The sequence below is a fragment of the Nannobrachium achirus genome, assembly GCF_963921795.1.
Source record: "Nannobrachium achirus genome assembly, chromosome: 8".
Taxonomy (NCBI): domain Eukaryota; kingdom Metazoa; phylum Chordata; class Actinopteri; order Myctophiformes; family Myctophidae; genus Nannobrachium; species Nannobrachium achirus.
In genome coordinates, this window is record NC_137817.1 from 13000701 (window position 1) to 13023630 (window position 22930).

The 22930-nt window shown below is 40.3% G+C and overlaps 1 protein-coding gene across 1 annotated transcript; it reads right to left on the reverse strand.

Annotated features, from left to right (window-relative positions):
- Nucleotides 1–4778: 4778 nt before the first annotated feature.
- pld3 (phospholipase D family member 3) lies at nucleotides 4779–22325 on the reverse strand. Its single transcript, XM_080731625.1, has 12 exons — nucleotides 22161–22325; nucleotides 18920–19024; nucleotides 18672–18722; nucleotides 15845–16002; nucleotides 13038–13218; nucleotides 12116–12233; nucleotides 11120–11247; nucleotides 10202–10402; nucleotides 9219–9358; nucleotides 7833–8001; nucleotides 7447–7546; nucleotides 4779–6624 (listed from the first exon to the last, which is right to left on the reverse strand). Exons 2-12 carry the CDS (start codon nucleotides 18944–18946, stop codon nucleotides 6437–6439), a joined length of 1461 nt encoding a protein of 486 aa, XP_080587751.1. The 5' UTR covers nucleotides 18947–19024; nucleotides 22161–22325; the 3' UTR covers nucleotides 4779–6436.
- Between the last annotated feature and the right edge of the window lie 605 nt (nucleotides 22326–22930).

Consider the following 22930-nt stretch of genomic DNA (forward strand, 5'->3'; position numbering starts at 1 on the left):
TAGCTAGGCCTATATACAACGGGTCCAGTGTGTAGGCTATATGATGCCTCCTCTGTGCATCAGTTCACCGATCGACCGCATGATTATGTAGGCCTATTATTATTTTCAATCAAGCAAACACATCTAAGAAATTCCATAAATAAAAAAATTGAATTATGAAGTAATGAAAATAGCCGATCTACAAGCTCACAGTCACAGCATCGTGAAGCGAAGCAATGTGTTTTGAGCATTCCATTTTAATTAAAAAGATCTTCTGTGAAATGTAATTTAGGCTACTTATGTTGTATCAGCTATCATGAGTGTTTTATATGGATATGGGGGAATCACAAATAAAATAATCTCGTCCCTTGGTTGAAACATCAACAGAAATGTAGGCCTAATTATATCAAACTATATCCACAAAGTTTTATTTTATTGTCTGACAGCATCATGTTGCGAGCCGCGACTCAGCACATATAGTGGCACGTGCACACATTAGACATCAAAGGGGGCTTGAGCCCCTGCCCTTTTATCCACCTGTAAAAAGTGCCCTCTCCAGTCTAGACCATGAATGCAGTTTTTTATGGTGAAAGAAATGCAAGCGCCCTTTTCCGTGCCATACATGAATGCAGCTCCTGAACTTGAATGCAACATCTTATGTTGAAAGAATTGACCATTTTGTACCCTGTATATATATAAAATGTCACAATGCGACATAGCTCTGTTTACACAATGCTGTACCCCCTCCAACTGTATGTTCCCCATTTTCAACTGTTTTTATTTTATTTTATTGTATTTGTGATACTTGCTTTGGCAATGTAAACGTATGTTTTCTCATGCCAATAAAGCTCCTTTGAATTGAAATGAATTGAATTGACCTCCTTTAGAAGTGCCCCTGCCTCTCTAAGATTCTCTGCACGTCCCTGGCACACACTGACAGCTGCACGCACAGTTTACCTCGTGTCGTCTTGGTCGGAGGCGTGAGCATAGGCTCGGTTAAAGTAGTTTGTGTCATGGAGGATGAAATGGATTGATTGAAGACTTTATTAGAAGTTTGCATAGAAAAAGGTAAAGTTTCATGACGTTTATTTCCAAAGCCACGTACCCTATGTGGGAGTCGGACTAGGAGCGGTTTTAATCCCAACGAAGCGATCTGTGCAGTCAGACATGCTGCTATTAAATCTACAGATCCAATACGTTGTAGTCGTTGGTCAGAGACAAAGTTGCCAGCAGCCAGCTTGTACAGTTATAAAGCTTATAGTTTCTCTAGCATACTGTAACTATTATTTAGGGTAATTGATCTGCAAAGTGGTGGACACTTGTGCAAACGTTATGTGTGAATGGGTGACATTGATATGGGTAGGGTAGCCTACACTCACTTGAATACCCCACTCACTCACTCACTCACTCACTCACTCACTCACTCACTCCCTTTATAGTCTACCTTTGTAGTCTATAATGGTATAAATATAGGCGACTATTCCAAAAACGTCGGCGACACTGTCGGCGACATGTAAAAGCTGCCGGCGACAATTCCAAATCCGGCAGGCGAGAATTCCACCGAAATTGGTGAGCCTTCCTCGGCGACTCTTCCACATTTTCCGGCGACCTTCATTTCGGCGAGTCTACCTGTTACCTGTACAGTACATGATGTTATAATGTAACAGACTCACAGTCACAGTACCGTTAATTCCTGTCCTTCTGAACCACCAGCGGCCTTCTGGAACTTCAGTCTGGAAACTTTGCAACCATAACTGTCACATAGGGTGGGTGACATATTTTGTGGCATAGCCTATGACTTTTTTCTCTCTCTCTCTCTCTTTCTGCGTCTCTCGTCAACTGTGACATGGGTTATTCTGTTCTGTCCTCCGGACTGTCCCGCCATGTCCACTCTCTGGTGTATAGCCTACGCTCCTCCTTCGTGTAGGGAAATCATGGCGATGGGAGCGTATGGAAACCATAAAGCCGAGGGGAGGAGGAATTCTATTCTATTCCTCTCTGACTGGCAACAGTGGCCAGTGGAACTGGATAAGTCAACTGTGAATAAATCTGATGAAGTTCACATGCAGGAAGGAAAGCTCTGACTGCAAGGCCATATGCTGTCTGCTGTGAGCGGCTGTTCTGCCAAATGAGATCATCTTATATTTACAATTGGCTTAAAGCCGCATCCCACTTCCAAGCGGTAGGTAGGGAGAACGTCCAATGTAGGTAGAGCGTAGGGAATAAAACCGCCCATAACTCTATCATTGGCCCCCCGTTGCCATGGTGACCACCGTCCATTGGCTCGTATTCCCAGCTATGGGACCGGCGGATCCAATTTCAACCGAGGGGGGCGTAGCCAGAACACACACACACACACACACACACACACACACACACACACACACACACACACACACACACAAATAGCTAATAGTTAGCTCACAACTTTCCACTTTTCTCTTTCACCTCAATCGCAGTAACATCCGTATACACCACGTCATCGCATCACCAATACGTTTTATTTATTATTATTTTTTTTTTTCCAATTTTTTTTTCTCAAACATTTTTTTTTCTCAAATTTTTTTTTTCTCTAAATTTTTTTTTCTCAAAAAATTTTATTTTCTCAAAAATTATTTTTTCTCAAAAAACTTTTTTTTTCTCAAAATTTTTTTTTTCTCTAAAATATTTTTTTTGAGTATTTTTTTTTTCTCAAATTTTTTTTTTTCTCAAAAACTTTTTTTTTCTCAAATTTTTTTTTCTCAAAAAACTTTTTTTTCTCAAATTTCTTTTTCTCTAAACATTTTTTTTTGAGAAAAAAATTTTTTTCTCAACATTTTTTTTTTCTCAAAAAATTTTTTTTTCTAATTTTTTTTTTCTCAAAACATTTTTTTTTCTCAAATTTCTTTTTTTTTCTCAAAAAAATTTTTTTTTCTCAAAAAACTTTTTTTTTTCTCAAAAAACTTTTTTTCCTCAAAAAACATTTTTTTCTCAAAAAACATTTTTTTCTCAAAAAAACCATCAGATCGTGGCCACCCTGTACCTCAGGGATTTGTTTTCGACGAATATTTACTCCTATAGACGCAACGCGACGACCTAGAGGGGAGGCCGGCGTAGCCGGCTGACCTTCTAGTGTTTCTATAACGTATAATAACGGCTATTCATAGAGGGGTGGTGAAATGTCAGGGGTTGCCTTCACTCACACGCGCACGCACGCGCACGCACGCACACACACACACACACACACACAGTATAAGTAAGCAATTTACCCCGAGTGAGAGGACATTATGCTCTCATAATGTCCGCGCCTCGTCCGATAACACCCTCACTCAGGACATTATGAGAGCATAATGTCCGACCCCGAGTGGTAAATAGCTTTTCTACCACTTTTTCCCGTATACATGAAAGAAAACACATAGTTGTAACTTGCAAGGATCTTAAGTTACAATCATTATTGCCTATAAAACTTCCGCGAGACAGCAGATAGTTCCACAAACAACATCTTCTACTCACCAACAGATGGCGCCAACTCCATACTAATCCATGCGTCTAGCTTACAGCTAAGCTAACGTCAGTTAGAAGTACCGTTCCGGCCGTAAATAGAGGCTGTTCGCTTCCAGAAAGGCATAGGTTCAGAGAAAAGGGGCTTTAAAGTTGGCGGATTGCATTGGATCCAAATAAATCGGCGACGATAGTACGCACGTTAGTAAACATAGGACCGCTGCGACCTTCATTTGTTGGTTGGGGGAAAGGAAGTCCCCCACCTCCTGAAGTCCCCGGATGTACACTGAGGCGCATTGATCTCGGACACACAACTTTGCGGCAGTTGTCCTCTCATAACCTCCGGAATTTAGCCAATCAGAATCCAGTATTTGAACACGTGACTCGAAAAAGTGGTAGAAGTAAAGTTTTTTCATTGTAAAATGCTTTAAACTAACTGTAAGCTTGTCTATAAACTCTACTGTAGCCTACATTTCATAGTATAAGCCTGTACAAGGTACAAGCAAGTAATTAATGAGTAATATTCAAAAGTAAATTTATTTTAGTGAAAAGGGAAATCTCACTAGGAGGGGTGTTCACCGTTTAGTTAAATGGCCTGTTTCATATCTCAAAATGCAACATGCACTGTCTGCAGTACCTTTTAATGCCAATGGAGGGTGACTCAAGTCCATTGCTGTGGAAACAAATAAAGTGGCCACAATGCCACATGCATACGGTATATGAAAATTGGAGTAAAATGTCTGTCAGATTTGTCAAACTGTCACATTCCCTCCATCCACTCCTCCATCCAGCTATAGTAGGCCTACCCATTCATTGATTTACATCACCCACCATAATCTCAGTCATCCTGTGCTCTCAAATTATATCTACTGCTCCACCCTTCTCCAGGTGGGAGACTGTTGTTGCATAGTGCATCCTAACAAGCACTTGGAATTGTAGTTCACACATTGCATTTTGTTTGTCTCGGTTTCACAGACAAATATTGTGAAAATAGCAGATCTTCAAGCTTACACAGTTATATCATTTGGCCAATATTACCAATTAATATATACCAGTTTTTATAGTAGTTTGTTAGGTCGCTTATCTATAGGACCCCAAACTGTGCTATACAACCCTCAGTGGTATTTCTACTCTGACTGTACGATTGGAACCAAATGGATAGGTTCCATTCGTGCAATCTCAGAGTTACAAACCCCATAACTCCTCAAGGACCCCTGGGGCTGGGGGTCCCCGAGCCCCACGTTGAGAGCCTGTACTAGCTTGTTTACCTAAGAAATCTCCTGCTGACTTTAAATAAAAGGACAAGATGCATGTTGGATAGAGGGCTATTTATTATCAACAGTAATGCTGCAAAAAAAGAAATGTGAGATGGTGATACATACATGTTTGATCAGTGGCATTTAAAAACAGTACCACATTTTCCCATTATGCTGTAAACTAACGTTATTTACACAAGCGCCATAATACCTTGATGTTTATAATTGTGATGTGAAACACTCCACACAGTGGAAACTACAGTAGGTGCACTCATCTGAGCGCATATCTCTGCCAGGCCAGATTATATCAATCTTGTCCAAATATGGTGTTCCAAACGCTCCAGACTGGACTCCAAAGTACTGACATAATATTGGGGACATCTAGGGCTGGGCATTTAACCGAAAATACATCGACACAACCAATCAATGGTTTTCTTATATCTGAACGAATCAACACAAAACAAATTGTACGGTATAGATTTTTATATTTGACTAAATCTATTAGTCTGACTAAATTCAATTTGGTTGTGCAACCGTGGCATACAAATATAGTGAAAATGGACAATCTAAAGGCTTACAACGTGTTGCATTGCGATGCGTTGTGAGCTTGTATATCTTTTTAATTTAATTTTAGTAATAATTCATTAATTGTAATCGAGGTAAAAAGTTTGAATTAATCATGATATTGATTGAAGTCAAATGTTCCAGCCCTAGTGAGTTGAGTTGAGAAAAATGTCGATAATTGAGTTTCTTGCTTGGATTGCCATCGCGCATTAAGAACAATTAAGCTGATCGAAGTAGTGGTTTGCGATATTAACCAACACACACACACACACATGCACGCACGCACACAAACATATAGGCTAATCTCCCCCTGCCTTCAGCGTGGCGGAGATAATTACGATTATTCATGTTCTTTGATAACTGATGCAATGTTTCATCACATTTGCCGTTCACTCCAGTATTTAGTATTAAAAGTACATTAAGTCAGATAAAATCACCCTGAATGGCACTATATTTCAAAATGCCCATATTGTTCAAAATCAACGAAGTGTAATTCTGGCACAGCACACAAATTGAAGTATTAGCAAACAATTCCAGAATCCAGCATTCTAAAAGCATCAATCAAATACACTATCCCTGAGATAAGACTGGGGTTAAGAACTCCCACAGAGGCAAAGCTAATAATACATCATAAATGATCCACAAAAATACTAATTATAGGTCAAAAGAGCTTAAATAAGCTATTGTAAACCTGAGCCCATGAAAACCTATGCAAGCTGCATCTTACAAACGCAAATAGAAACAGCATGTCAATGTGCCTTGTAAATATCAGTTATTTGAACATTATGTTCATTATTGTGTTGAATAATGACCATTATTCACTTGGGGGCTCCGTTCTGTGTACAGTACTAGCATGGCACCAACACTACCAGGGTTATGGGTTTCTGGACCTACTTGGATCATATGCTACAGTATGCAATCATATTATGAGTTGCTGTGGATGTGAATAAAAGCTACCAAAAATATACCTATATTGTAAGGTTATCTGAGAAACAATGATAAGATGTCTTTCTTTCTTTCTGAAAGACTGAGATAAAGTATACTAAGGAGGATTTTTATGTGGCTATTGCAGGTCATGTTTTTCTGATACAGCCGCAAAGAAGGGAAAAAAAAGTATTTGGGCTCTAGGCTTGACCTGCATATGAAAGAAATCCCAGCTAACAAACAGTTTTGTGGTCAGAATGTTGGCTGATAGCAGTGCTGTAGGAGGAGTCCCAGTCCCTCTCAAACACAGCCTTCAGCTGTGCTTGGACAGTTGGTTCCAGGCTCTCTGATGCCGTCTGGTTGATGACCAATGCTGAGCCAGCAGTGTTCACAAAGTAGTCACCTGACCAGTTAGATGTACCTGAGGACGGAAGAAGAAAGATATGGATTATATTTTATTTAAACCAATTAATTTTCTATTTTTTTTTTTTAAGATTTTAACTCACATTAATTGTACGGTACTGAAAATGAGAGCAAGAAAAGTGCTATAAAAAAGGGGGGTTCTTTGGTGAATACAGGTCTGTTCGCCCCCCCCCCCCCCCGGCCGTTCGTCCCGGGCGTCTATTTGGCGTAATGTTAAAACGTAACATTAAAGGCCCATTCTCACTGGGCCAGATAAACAGATACAATATATCTGCCTCCATTGAAGTGGATGGTAAGATACAGTTAAAATAAATATCTGAGACAGATATTTTTTATCTGTTTATCTGGCCCAGTGGGAATGGGCCTTTAAACCTACGTTTTTAAATAATTGTAGTGGAGTAAAATTACAATATATTTGGATCCGAGATTTAGTAGAAGTATTGCAAATTGGAAATACTCAAGTAAAAAAAACAAAAAAAACAGGGCGAACGGCCGAGAGGGCGAACAGACTTGTTACCCTTTTGATAGAGGTTGGTGATGAGGCTGCAGTATTAGGTGCAGTTGAATGCCTTCTCAAGTGTTTAATACAATTACCAATGGTTGAGTACTATAAAAAATAAAGAATGATCTACAAAGTCTACATCAAAGGCATGGGAGAAGAAGATTCATTACCGATTATTAAGTCTGCACAAAGTGCACATGGTTGGAATATCAAAATGAACCATGATGAATATGGTGGATCATGGTGAAACAATAGGAATGGGATTATAAAATATAAAAACATCCTGTTATGAACCATGCAGTATTTGTGTAGCCTTACCGATGTAGGCCACCTTGTCGGTCACCATGTACTTGTTGTGGTTGACTCGAGCAAAGGGAATTTCCTTCTGCATGGGGTTGGCAGGCACCACAAACAGCCTCTGGGGACAACACACAACTTGTGAGTTCATATTAGATTTTTCAGATTTTTTATCCAGGCAGGACTCTGCTGAGCTCTCTTTCTCAGAAACACCAAGCTTTATGCCTTGCTAAAGGGAACCTCACTTAATTATCCTTAAATTGAATAAACCTTGCAGTTGAAAATAGCAAAAGTGGCAGATCTACAAGCTCAAAAGAGCTTGTATATCTGCTACTTTTGAAGCTTTTAGGTTTGCCTGACAGCAACGACATGCTTTTACAAAGACGCATACGAGTACCCCTCCTCACCACTTCAATGTCCAGCAGTTTGCTCTTGGGGTCCTGGACTGAGGCCAGAGAGCGCAGAAAGGAGAACATGACAGGCTGGGTGCTGGCCCAACAGCTGATCAACAGGCGCACTTTGACCCGCCTCTCATATGCCATGCGTCTCAGTTGAGTGTCAATGTCGGCCCAGTACCTGCAGAGGGAGCCACACAAAGGGTTATTGTTAGTAACTTTTATACCACTTGTTAACACCATGTTACTTAGGAATTTCATAAACTTATCTTTTTAAAATAATTCTATTCTTTTTTATACTTATGCTACACTTGTTATTTGGACAAATACATATACAAAATAGTAGGGCATCCTGCTCTTCGGCTGAAAATACAGAACATTAAAAGGGTGTGTCATAAAGCCCATTTCCACTGGCCCAACTCCACACCACACCGCCCACTTGTGCCAGGTTTTCCACTACAAGGACCTGGGTAGAGTGGTGTGAAAGTGGTACTAAACAGGGTACTAAAAAGTATCCACTCTAGAGTAGGTCTGAGCTAGGCCAAACAGGGCTAAACACTTCATAATGACTGATCACTCACTGACTTTTCATTTAGACTACCATGATATAGTTGTAATCCATGATAATAGATTCTATTGTGTTATAACCACTATTATAATCTATCATAGTGTATTATAATTATCACAGTAATACATTAATACTTTATAATGTATTATAATCACAGGTATAATCCATTATAGTGCATTATAATTTGTAATACAAATTTATATTGTATTATAATCACAGTTAAAAGGGTCAATTTGTTTATTACCGATAGGGGTACTTTTGTGTAATGGAAAATGACGATATTTTTATGTGGTGCGGTGTGGTGTGGTGTAGTGTGGTGTGGTGCTAAAGCTGCAGTCGAAAAGGGGCTAAAGACACCTATTTCCTCCCGCCCGCAAGGGAAATTCAGTATTTTCAGCCCAACCCAGCTGATTCGCTGCACACAGAGCGCGTGAGCAATTAGGGGTTAAGAGTCTTGCTCAGGGACACACATCGACATTGCTACCCTGGCCTGGAATCGAACCTGGGACATCCAGGGGCTCTGGTTCCCCAGGCAGGCTCCCTAACCATTCAGTGGCTCAGGAGGATATAGTGTGTCACATGCATTAAACCATGTGAAATGTATTGCTCTTTCTAAATTAAATCCAATCAATCAGGAGGGATTTGACCGATCAATCAAATTGGGTTTTGACTGTAATGAAGTCTTTGGCCTACCTTTAGACAGTTCATGGCCTTTTGACCAAATATTTGATCTACTGTACCCCGATACTGATAACTCCCCGACCAGCAATCTAATCTAACTTTATAAACATCATAAACATATGACCAAATACAGCAACATTGTGACCAGCCTTTTTGGATGGGAGAACTCCATTGTGGGCAGGTAGTTCATGACAGCAATGTAGATGAATTCCCGGGCATCCTCCATCACACTGAGGACGGACTGGAGGTCTGTGGTCCTGCCAGCTGCACAGAATGATGGGGGGGAGCTCTACAGAGAGCAAAGGGAAAATGAGAGACAGGAAGAGAGGCAAAGGGGAAAAGAGAGATTTTTTGGGGGGTGACATTGGATTGCATAGATCAGTGGTTCCCAAGCTTTTTATCTCGAGACCCCAAAAGAGAAATTTGAGGATAAACACATGCAACAATGTCAAAGTTCTTTTGAGCACGGTACTGCTGAACATTGCACTGGAGGTGATCCTCACCTCTATGATCAAATCCAGAGGTCTACAACAGGGGGTCCGGGACCCCTAGGGGGTCCTCAGAGTTACTACGGGGGGGCCACCAAATCTTTGTGTGATAGGAACATGTTTTTTAATCACTTGAACCCTAGCATCCCTATTCTTAGTGGAACATAAGCCAAAAAATAGCAGATCTACAAGCTCTCGCAGCGTGAGGCGTTGTGTCGATCGGCTATTTTTTGGCACAGAGGTTTGGTGTAGAGGGAAAAGAAGAGCAGACTAGTAGGTATGGACAGTTCAAGTGGTTAGATATATGAACATACACATTAATCCAACCTACACACACAGAATTCAAACAAGTCTAAACGAAATCCATGATCATTTTAAATCTGCAACACAATTTTATACGATATGTAATGTACAATATGTAGTGGGGGTCCCTGCTTCATCTCTCTCTCGGCTAAGGGGTCCTTGGCCTGAAAACATTGAAGACCCCTGATCAAATCCATGTGTGTGCGAGAGAATATAAGGAGCATGCTGAAAGACATCTGAACTGCCTATTCAAAGTGAAGTTGTCATCGTCTATAGATCATCATAGTTTATGGACTGCGTGTCCCTAGTCTCCATAGTTTTAGGCCAACCCTGATACTAACCGACAGGTAGACCCTGGACGGTGTGTTGTTAAGTGGCAGCTGGAGGGGCGTGTCCTTGTTGTAGGGGGTGGAGAAACTGCTGGGCCAGGGTGACGGGATTGTCGCACCGCTCTGGCCTAGGAACCAATAAGCTTCAAAGATCTTTCCCAGGTCTGCTGCCAGGCAACTGCAGTTGTAGACCACTGCCCCTAGCTCCTTGACCTGCGAAGTAGCAGAATGCATCATTATATTAACACCAAGTGTTTAATCAATTGTTATATACATAGAGCAGATGTCATATAAGAAAGACACTCAGTGTGTCTAAAAAATATATATATGTATTTTTCTCATTGATTAAAAAAAACTGACAAAACTCGTTTTTTTTAGACATTGTGAAAATAGCCGATCTACATGCTCACAACGCCTCGCAGCGCGAAGCGTTGTGAGCATGTAGATCTGAGCAAAGGGGAGCATGTAGATATGTGAGCATGTAGATATGAGCAAAGGGGACATGGGAATGGAATTGGAATAGAGGACAGAAACCCTACTTACAGTATTGTAAAGCATATTGTAATTATTTCCCACCTAAACACAATTTATTCTCTATAATAGTGCCATTAAATGCAATACGTTTCCTTTATTTGAGAGCCGTTTACGCTTCACACTTTTGGAGGAAACTGGACACAACGATGAGTCAGGAAAAGACAGAGACAGGGAGATTGAGGAACTGTGAGCGCTTTCTCCAGATGACTGGCAGATGACGCAAAGCCCATGGACAACTTATAACTGTTTGATTGCCTAGGAACAGGCTACTGAAAAAGGTAAATATATCAATGGATGATAAAGTTGAAAATTGACTGAGTAAAAGTGTTATTTTGCTTGGGGAGATCATTTTTTGTTTTTAACACCGATTAAAAAGGAAAACGTGTGTATGTGTACCTGTGTCAGTGATCTCCAGTCCATGTTGGCACTACCAATGTAGATGTGTTTCTTGTCCACCACCCAGAACTTGGTGTGCAGGACCCCGGTTGTCAGTTCTTTCATGTTCACCGTCCTGATGTCTGCACCTGAAACACAGAGATTTAAGTCCTAGTAACACATGCATTTACCATATACACACGGCAGCCATTTCATACTTTTACTCTGTGTAAGAGAAAAGTGAAAATACAATAGTGTAAATAAAATAACATCATTCAAGGGATTTTCGGTCTAAAACTAAACAGTTTTAGTTGGTAGAATTTCTATCCACTTAATTCTAATCTTCAGATCTTTGTCATTCTTTTAACAAAACTTTGGCAGCAAACAGGTTCAGAGTGGCTTCGTTACATGAAGTACTATGTAAATAATGTTATTTTAATGTTTTTGTAGTGGACATAAATAAGCCCCTTGTTCACCACAGAAATAGGTTTTGCACTGTACGGAACCTCTCAAACAGTGAAACATATTCATGCACTACTGCATGTACAGTATAGTGCAGTGGTTATCAACCTGTGGGTCAGGACCCCCAGGGGGGTCCCCAAATAATTGTTGGGGGTCCCCAGATGATTAACTTAATGTGCCATGTCCTTTTTCTCACTCAACAGTAAACAAACCAACATGAAGTTTAACTGTATAGAGGGTATCTGGACATTTCTAAAGTGAAAATGTAAGGACTTTTAAAATGGCAAATTAAACATTGGCCAAATTGTCAAATATTAGAGGCAGAAATTGTGAAAATAGCCGCTCTACATGCTCACAACGGCTCGCAACGCGAGGCGATGTAGCATGTAGATCTGCTATTTTCACTATAGAACCATGTTATACAAAATGTAATGTCTCAACTATTAACGTTCGTCAGGGTGGGGGGGGGGGTCCCCAGTTAAAATATGTTTATTTTGGGGGTCGCAGCCTGAAAAGGTAGAGAACCAGTGGTATAGTGGGGACACACAGTCTCACCAGAGCTCTGAAGCAACTCGAGATCATCTTGCGGCTGGCTGTGTTGTGGCGTGTTGACGGCGATACGGACCGACAGCTTCCCTGACACCTCAGCCAGTTTCTTGAGAATGTCCTCACCCTGCGCAAAGAATGACGAAATATGCTGCAGTCAACATGGAAAAACATGCCTTCACACATTAGTTAATCCTTGTTCGCATTCATTCCATCTGTGTCATTTTAGCTATATGCGTGGGTGTGATTTTTCACTGACTAAGACTAAATATATTGACAATTTCGTCAACAAAATAAAAACTACACTAAAATGTTGGGGAGGGACTAGTGGAGAAGAGAGTTATTTTATGTTTGGTTGCTCTCCAGTGTTGCGTGCTGAAAATAGCCGATCTACAAGCCCACAACGCGTCGCAGCTGCTATTTTCAGCACGCAACCAAATGTAAAATCGGTCATTACGATGCCATCAAGGCCTGCCAAAATACATTTTAGTTGACTAAATCAACTGTAGATTTAGTCGCCTAAAATCTTATGATATTCAGTCAACTAAAACTAGACTAAAACGTTTCAGGAGACTAAATTATGACTACAACTAAATGAAATTTTATTCAAAAGACTATGACTAAAACTACCGTAAATCAAAATTTGCTGTCAAAAACATCACTGGAGCTTACTTCGTGCCGAGCTAAAAATCGTAAATATTTGTGCAAATCTTTGAATATATATATATTATTATTTTTTAACACAATTCTTTTGCTTCTGGGGGTCCCTATCTGCAACAACATACATTCAGATGGGGGTCCGCAGCCAAATATATATCATTTTGGGGGTCCTTGACATGAAAAAGTTTGAGCATCAGCAACATACAGTACGTTTTATGATTTTTTTTTTTTAGAATCAGCCTCAGGGTTATTTGGCCAAGGGCTAGTATACCTGAGAGGCTGTGGGCTCATGAGTGCTGGTGTCTGTGTTGGTGAGCGTCCAATAGAAGGAGGCTATGTCCAGACTGCTCCTAGCCCCACCAATCAGGTCGAGCCATGCCTGATAGATGGAGGTGTGTGCAACACTGGAATTAAACTCCAGACCTTCTGGAATGCTCTCCAACAAAACAATCCTGAAACGCAATAAGAGAAGAACTTTTATGTATATTTGGTCTTCAATTTATGGAGATTGGATTATCATGATGTTGTATCTGATAGATACTTGATTAGTGGCAAGCACAAGTATTTCCTATCTAAACTAGGGATGGGACGATATGAAAACTTCGTATCGCGATTATTGTGACAAAATAAATCGCGATTTACGATATCACGATAATCAAAATCCATTATCCTGGGGCGGAACATTTGCCAAAAAATAGCCGATCTACAAGCTCTACAAACAAATACTGTATCAAGTACGTATAATAGAAGTACCTTTTACCAATTATAGAGGGTTTAAGTGGTACCGGATAAGCAGCTCGGCAAATAAAAGGTGAATTGATCCCAGTGCATGACGGAGGACAATAAATTAAATGTCCACGATACGATTATCGTGAGTGTTTTTTATCACAATAAACGATAATATCGCCTATCGTCCCATCCCTAATCAAAACCCATTTCTCCTAGGCGCCTTTTACTCACACTTTTGAAACGATGAGTCAGAAAATGAGGAACTGCAAGCTCTTTCTAGAGATGACAGGCACATGACTTAAAGTCATGTCAACACAACTTCATCTATAAACCATGAAAAAGCCCTACGTATGTGGTTTAAACCACATTTCCACTTCTTCTTCCTTTTTTACACCATTGCTGGCCGTTTCAAAGTCAGAAATCATGTGATGATCCTTGAGACAAAAAGTGAAATGCACGGCACGCTGCTGCTGTTCCCAAATGTTTATTTGTTCATTATGAATAATGTAAATCTAAAACGTTTAGGGGATGTGCAGTCTTTCTATTTGATTATTGTCAGAGCTTTGACACCGATGCCCCATCAGGCTGGGTTCTGATTGCGACCGTCAGGTCGCAGTTACTATCAAAACCTCCACAAACTGTGAGTCCGTCAGTCCGTCAGTCAGTCCGTCCGTCAGTCAGTCTGTCTGTCACACGTCACACTTTTGCCCTGCTCATATCTCCGCAACCGTTGCCCCGATCCATGCCAGATTTTGCACACACACTCCTTGCCTGCCAAACTACAACCTCCAAGGACCCCCAGATGTAAAAAATGACCAAATGTGCAAAAATGACCAAATGACCACCCCAACGGGGCTGCTCACGGGGAATTCCCGGGGACCACCGACTCCTGGTGCTCCAGAACGGATGCAAAAGTGGTGGCGCCCCCAGTGGAGGACCCCCTGCCACTGCAGCGCACATAAAATGCCGTAACTCGGGCTAGGAGCGACCGGGAGAGCCGGGGCCGGTACCTATTCGTCCGCCTCAGCGGCGCGGAGACCCCACCCCTCATTTCTTACATGGCCCTCTTCTAGCGCCACCATGTGGCGGATTATTGCAAAACACATTTTTCGACACTGCTCCTACAATTTTTGCCCTAAAATCACTCAAATCGGTACACAGTATGTCTACACTCATGTCATCAACATGGATCTGTCCCATATAGCGCCACCTTCAGGCCGATTTTTTAAAACACATTTTTGGACACTGCTCCTACAATTTTTGCCCTAAAATCACGCAAATCGCTACACAGTATGTCTACACTCATCTCATCAACATGGATCTGTCCCATATAGCGCCACCTTCAGGCCGATTTTTTCAAACACATTTTTGGACACTGCTCCTACAGATTTTTCCCTAAAATCACACAAATCGCTACACACTATGTCTACACTCAGCGCCACCAACAGGCCGATTTTTTTCAACCACATTTTTGGACACTGCTCCTACACATTTTGCCCTAAAATCACGCTGCGACCTGACGGTCGCTTATCTCCCGATTAGGGAGTCTTACTGGTGATAAGGTTCTCATGGAGCCTTCATCTGGGTCAATTAGTTTGAATTTATTTAAAAACTCCCCTCAATCTCTGATTTCTTACATATACTTCTACTACAGTTTTATGGTAAAATATTATGATGTCACATGAAACATGACCAATCATGGAGATTGGCCCATTTATAGACTGGTTGGCCGAAATATCATGTGAAACTCACCAATCCACCCATAATCAAGCATACAGAGTATAGTACTTGTCCGACTTTATTCCATCTTTACTTGCGCCTGCATAGTGCGCAAGTACTCGCAAGCTGTGTTCGGTTGTGTATCTGTCGCGTATATGTTTGTGTTTACACCCGTAGCCATTGAGGGACCAGGGTGACGTCACCATCAACAAGTGCGACCTGATATAAATAACAAGCCGCACCCTGCATCGCCAGTGGTGATGAGTGCACCTCATGGCACGCTCTGCTGGTCATACATGGCTTACTTGTGCACAAGCCGCAAGTTGGCACCTCGACAGAGTGCAGTTCTATTTTATATTGCATCAAGGTGACGTGTGATTTGAAATCTGGGGCGGCTGCATACTTGTCATAAATACCACTGCAAGTTAGACTAGTGTGAACCCCATATACAGAGATAACCTATTCCTATTCCAGCCCTATTCCATCCCGATATCCCCATATATGGAGATAACTGACAAACCCAACATCATAGACCCCCTCCTGGAGCTCCATATATGGAATTACTGAAACCAAAAGGTTTCAGTTTTTGGTGTTAAACAAACAACAAAACCTAGTACTACTACTACTTACTGGCAGGGGTCTGAGCAGGTGTCTGTGAGGGGCAGAGAGAGCCTGGGGTTGGGTGCAGACTGGGAGGAGGACAGCCCTGGGAACAGGAGGCTCTGGAGCATGAGTGCAGCCAAAAGCAGAGTAGCTACACAGGCCAGTCCCAGCACACATCTAGCATACTGGAAGAGAAACGCCAACATTACACTTACCAAGAGATATTACAGCGTTTAGCTGATGCAACCGTTGTTAAGTCCCTTAAAGGAGGACTTTGCCACTTTTCAACCCATCTTCATATAATAGGTCCTCACTAATGTTCATAATAAAATAGCACAATTTTTTTAGTCTCTTAGGAGAGCTGTGGGAAGTTCAGAAATCCATAGTCGTGTGACATCATCATTTTCCAAAAAATCAAAAATTAATCAATATTTTTGAGAAAAAAATATTTTGATTTTTATTATTGCGAGAAAAATGGCTTCCACATTGCAACTTTTCAGGAATAGAAAGCCTGCATTTTCTATTAGCTTGGATTCCCAATCGATGATGTCACAAGACGATGAGTTTCTTACCTGCCCACAACCCTCCTCTGAGGGAAAAAAAAAGGATATTTTTTTAGGGAGGACCAATTATATGAAGATAGGTTGAAAAGTGGTGAAGTCCTCCTTTAAGTAGAACTCTTTAATACTTAATTATTTAATACTATATACATTTCAGATTTACATTTAAAAGTATGTATTTATTTAAATAGAGAAAAGTCAGCACCCATGCAGGTAATACAGTCAAAGGTTAGGTTATGCTAATAACACGTAAAGCCCCAGGGGCTGAAGGTGTCCAAGTTCCCTTCTGGTTGAGACATTCTTTTGAGAATAAAGATAAGCTGAAAAAAGCCCTTTGTGATGAGGAAGGCTTCAGATTCAATTCAGTGTTTTCTGGGGAAGCTTTCAAAGGGGCCAATAAGTTGTTTTTGCAGAAGTCTGCATCCACACACAGAATGACAGTTACTGTATAACAGGTGTTAGGTAAACCCTATGGAAACTTGAATTACAACATTGGTATCAGTTTATTTGACCATGAATCAATGAATCGGTAATGGGATATTGGTCAAAAGTTAAATATAAAGCATCACTTTTCCATACTCATAGTTAGGATGGGTAAACGCAGAGGACTAATTCTACTTATTAGCACATTATAGAGGTTTTGTATAACAAGCTTGACAAAGTTATCTGCTGGCTTTGGGATAATGATGAAGATCATGGAGATGCATACATTTCCGTGTTGAATTTGTCGGAAAGCAGAACACAGAAACATTGGACAGAAAAGAGTACATACAGTACTGTATATGGTGTGAATAGGAGAACTGAGAGTGAAATAAGTCATAATAGCCTTAGTGAGTTTCCTCTGTAAAGTATATTACATTTCTATTCTAGGTGCACTCAAGTTAGTCACTGAGTCCACATCATATTTAGCATCTCTCACTCACTCTGTGTAAGTGTGCTTGTGTGTGAGGCAGAAGAAAACTAACCTAAAATAATTAGCCCTTCGCTATGCCCCTCCTAAACCCGTGCTTGCCCAATGCCACGTTTAGCGACAGGTTACTAAGGCGGGTGCCTTGGCAAGCTGCCATGGCGGCGTGCAGCAATAGCACCCAGCTGCAGACTAAGTAACCTGCCTCAAACGCACGTCTAGGAAGAAAACAATAGCCTATACTAAAGTCAGATTAACATACAGTACACAAGTGTTACCAGTTATATTTTCTCATGAAGTGCTCCTAAATTATTCCAGTGGGTTTGTGTAGGTCAGTGCAATCCGTTCTGTTTTTGTTTCAGTGTTTGTGACACGGAAGCGAGTGGGTGGGACGTTCGCGAACGAATCGAGTCTTTTGAACGGCTCTTTGAAATGAACGATATAATTCGGTTCACAGTAGGGAGCCGTTCCTTTCTAATGAACAGTGTTGGGAAAAGTACTAAATATATTTACTTAGGTAAACATATCAATACTGCAATCAAGTTTGGAATGTTATTAATGTACTTAATATTTTGTGTTTTATTAATGAGTAAAAGTAAAATAGTATTGGTATCAAAATGTACTTAAATTAGCCTACCAATATTAGAACGTAGCCTACTCATTATGCAGAATGTCCTGTTTCACAGGTTTTCCAATGAGTAAAATGTAGAAAAATCATTTGCAAATAGCTGATCTACAAGCTCACAATGCATTGCAACGTGACACATTGTGAGCTTGTAGATCACCTATTTTCAAATGCCAGAAATGTATCCAATGGCAAAAATGTATAGGCCTATTTGGGTGGAAGTGATTTACAATCATAATCAAAATCTACAAAGTAACCAGTAACTAAAATGAGGCAGTCTTTTGAACGGCTCTTTGAAAGGAACGGATCTCAGAGATCCGGTTCACTTCAGAGAACCATAAATCCCATCTCTATCTAGCAGCCAGACTCGCGGTACAGCGATGCGCGCCGCCATGGCAGCTTGCCAAGTCAGCTGCGTTAGTAACCTGTTGCTAACTTGGCATTGGACAAGGACGGCTTTAGGAGGGGCATAGCGAAGGGCTAATTCCTATCATCAAAATAAAAGTGAACATTTTTGAACTCCTGAACACCTTGTTATTAGAATCCCCTGGCCCATCCCTTATTCTCTGTAATCACACCTTATGATTCTACTAACTTGATTACATTTTGTAGCATATTTGGTATTGTATATGTATTATTGATGAATTGAGTACAGAGGACCAAAGTGTGTGTGTGTGTGTGTGTGTGTGTGTGTGTGTGTGTGTGTGTGTGTGTGTGTGTGTGTGTGTGTGTGTGTGTGTGTGTGTGTGTGTCGTGGCCTACCATTAGTGCTTTCCTGTTGGGATCTTCTCTCCTCCATCCCATGTCCACCATCTGTGACATTAGAGTAACAAAGCAGCCTTAGATGGAGAATGCAACTTGTTTTTGGTGTAGCTTTTGTCTTTATTAGACAATAAACAGAAACAGGCATGATGATATGAATGAAACTGTTAACTTCATGGATTTGAAAACAAAATATAAGGGATGCAATTCTTGGCAGGCCATCAATGAAAAGCACAAATTATCCATACCCTGTCATAGGGAATGTCCGACTTCATGTTCACAGACAAGGCAAAGTCTGATTTGATGAAGTAGGTGAGGTCCACTCAGCTCAGGTTAGATGATAGTCTCTGGCTCTGGATAGAGACAGAAATGTTACATTGTGATTAATTGTTGCACAAATACTTTAATGATTCATGATTTCATTGTGTTTTCTTTTTGTGGTTAAACACTGGGAGCATATGAATTAAAAATATACATTTCTGTTTGGCTTTCACTTTTAGGCTTTACACTGGGAAGATATGACAAATAACCTAAATACCTCAAGAAATGACTGACCTTTATACTAACAGCCCCTCCCCCACCCCCCAGAAATAGCCGATCTACAAGCTCACAATGCATCGCTGCAATGTTGTGAGCTTGTAGACCTGCTATTTCCAGTTTCCACTACTTTTTGAAAAATATTTGAAGCTATATAATTTTTTTTTAACATTTATGATTATGCAAAATAATTGTGATTATCTCAAATAATTAGGTTTGTGATTAAACGATTATGTAATCATTTTGACAGGTCTAGGTGTATATGCATATTGTTGACAGAATGACCTTTAAAGTAATCATTGTAATCAGCTCCTGCTCCTTGACCTTTCCCTGTTTGTTTTGTTTTTGCCACAGTTTGAACAACATACAGCCACTCTTTGTTTTGTCAAGGAGGAATAGGTGATACGTTCACAATTTTTCCTTTAGTTGTCACTCAGAATAGCATTGATAAACCACTCACCAAACATTTCCAAAAAAAACATGGGGCTGCTTAGCTAGGTTTGAGGTTCAGCATCATAAAAAAAACGGTTGGAGAATAAAATATTGAAACTCAGCAGACATGGGTCATGGATCATGATTTGCAAATTAAGTTAGCGGGGTGGGGGTACCAAAGATATTAGAAAATAGATAAATGCCAGAAATGTTAAGACAATCACACAAGTCATTTTACAATAGATCTCTGTGTCAATGACAACACTGACGCTATCTGACTGCAAACAGCCATCCTGGTAGTTCAAGTAGACTAAGGATATAAGAATTAAGCCACTTGCAAACTACTATTTGAACCTGATGTGCACAACTGACCCACATTGATATACATGCCTTTTTGTCTCATCGTCACCGCTTACACCCTATGTATAGGCTTGTACTGTGACAAGCTGACAAAGAGAAAGTTCTAGGTACACTATTCAACGAAACGAGCCATGGCTACAAAACATGAGCTACCGGTGGTAGAGCTGACATAAATGTTTGGAACATATTTAAAATGTCTGGGTGCAACTTTTATTTAAGTCATCGTGTGGCAGCTTTCTTGACAAGGTCTGTCTTGAAAAGAATACGTGATAATAAAGAAAAGAAACGACAACAAAAACATTGCATTCAAAAGAGGAAGGATCTAAGACAGAAATCCAACAAGTGTGGTTGAGACTCATCGATCACTAGAGGACTGTATCACGAGATTAGGGCTCCCACCTCATCATGTGATTTATAATTAGATGCTTTACTAGAGGCATATTAAGACTGAACTGTATTCCTAATTCCTACACATTTTTACTTTTGTACACTAGTGATTATGTAAACACACATTCTGATTTAGCTTGTTATCTTTACAGTGCATGTCATGGTGACAAGTGCTGTAATGGTGACCTATATTTCTTGTACAACATATCTTATCACATTAATGTTGACCCAATGTTAACCTACATATGACTAATAAAGAATATGTTAAAGTGAATGTTATTTTAGGTTTATGGGTCAAAACATAAAAGTGATGACACAATATGCCAACATTGATAGTTGTCTCTGTTTTCCAAAGACTTCCTTAACTTGTTATAGGTCTATATAGGATTATGAACTGCAGCGTAGCTGAGGTGTTGATCTTGAACAGCAAGAAAACAGACCACCAGATAACCATGAAGACATGAATCAGAATCTGTGTGAAGACTGATTATAAACATGTTTCAAAAGGGTATTATTAATACTACCAATCCATTAAGTAATTGCTGTATTAAAGCAAGTGTGCCAACTTACTGATGTGTGTGCACTGGGTCATAAAATGATGTGTCACTGTCAGATTAGGCTATGCTTCTCTGCTTCAGTGAAGATAAAAAAAAAAGCACAGGCCTATATTCACACACTAATTTCAACCTGATAATTCCACATTAACTGGATGTTTGTCAAAGGTATGCCAGATAATTTAGATCTAACTTGTAGGATTGTATTAGTGTAACTGACAGTCAGGCACACACACACACACACACACACACACACACACACACACACACACACACACACACACACACACACACACACACACACACACACACACAAGGAACAACAGTTCCTCTGTGCAGTGAAAGGAATTGAATTGAGGGATGTAAACAGGAGTATCAGTTGTGTGTCCAGAAGAGAACACTGAGCTTGAATGGATCAGTTTATCAAAAGCCAAAAACTGGGCTCTAGTCTTGCTTATGTTGTGCGTGTCAAAACGAGCAACGTTATGCACAAGCAGTGGCTTGAGATGTAACCTACACTGCTACAGTACCATGTTTACAGTGGTGTCTATTTACCTAAGTACTGTACTTTTACAGTTTTGAGATATTTGTACTTGTTTACTTCTACTCCACTAAATGTCTGATTCTAATACTGTACCTTTACTCCACTACATTTATTTGAACACTTTAGTTACAAGCTACTTTTCAGATTTTGATCATCATAAAGCGATATCAATTTTGGCAATTTGAAAATAAAAAGATCTGATATTTTCATATATATCTTATATTTTTGGAAACATTTGAAAACTTTTAAGTACTTTAAATATTGGCACTTGAAGTAGCCTACATTTTGATGCCAATACTTGTTTACTTTTACTCAAAGACAAATATGAATTCCAGACATTTACTTGTAACAGAATATTTCTACATTGCAGTGTTGATACTCAAGTACAAAATTTGAGTACTTTTTCCCGATGTTATGCAAAACATGCAGTGGCTTGCGTTTTGATCATGTCCTCCAAAACTGCAACATGAAATGTAACATAACTGCTACGGTACCATATGTTTCAAAAACATAACCAATATGTTTTTGGGATTCGGTTTGTGAATAGATAGGAAATAGAAACATCGTGGTGGAACATCACATTTAACCAACACTTGTCTTGGATGACAGGAGAGTCGCTGACAGTGCAGAGCGGGACAACAACAAAAGAACAAAAACACAACGTTCATAACACACCTGAAATCTGTCCCAGAACACTGGAAGAGTCCCATAAAAACACACGACACCGCTGGGGGGGTTTCTTTGTCACATCAGCTCTTCTGCTCGGTACGTGCGTAACGTCGTGTGCAACAAGAGAAAAGCTTTAACAGAAAAACAGCTGTTTATCAAGTCAGTCCAAAATACAACAAGCAAGCAGCAGAACGCAGAGTGAGTGGTAGTGGAGGGAGAGTCGTCACGTGACCGAAGCCAAACTGGAGGACAGCAGACCACGTGACAACAAACACGATGAAGTTACAGTAGTGCAGGGTGCCTTTTTGACCACGAGGGGGCACTTTAACATAAACACAACGGCACTAAACCTCACAACAGCACCAACGCGGGGAATAAAAATACAACACAGAACACACTGTCAGCTAGCTCAGTGTCTCTCTAACTTTCAAACTTCAAGGTCTCCCCAGGCTACGCTTAACTCTGACATAGGTTTTATTTGTATACTGTCAGAGTTACAGTTACAGACTAGTATGGGTCAATTTAGACCCCCCCCTAAAGGAACCCACAAAGTCCCTGGAATCCACTTTGAGCTAACTGGTAAGATGCTTCAGGCTTGTGGTGAAGAAAGCAGACATTTGTTATGTAGACGAGTAGTCCTCATTCTATTAAGGGTTACACACAAATGTAAAAACATGAGGCCTACAGTAGCGAAACAGAAATATAATAAGTAATAGCTTAAGCTGAAACAAGCCCAAAAGCTTTTTTTGAGGTATAGGCCTACTTTTTGTTGACCT

Coding starts and splice junctions, on each gene's coding strand:
- pld3 (XM_080731625.1), bottom strand. CDS start 18,946: ATGAAGTCGGACATTCCCTATGACAGG. Junction 12,234..13,037: donor ATGAGCCCACAGCCTCTCAG/GTATACTAGCCC, acceptor TTCTTTGCGCAG/GGTGAGGACATTCTCAAGAA. Junction 11,248..12,115: donor CGAGTTGCTTCAGAGCTCTG/GTGAGACTGTGT, acceptor TCTGTGTTTCAG/GTGCAGACATCAGGACGGTG.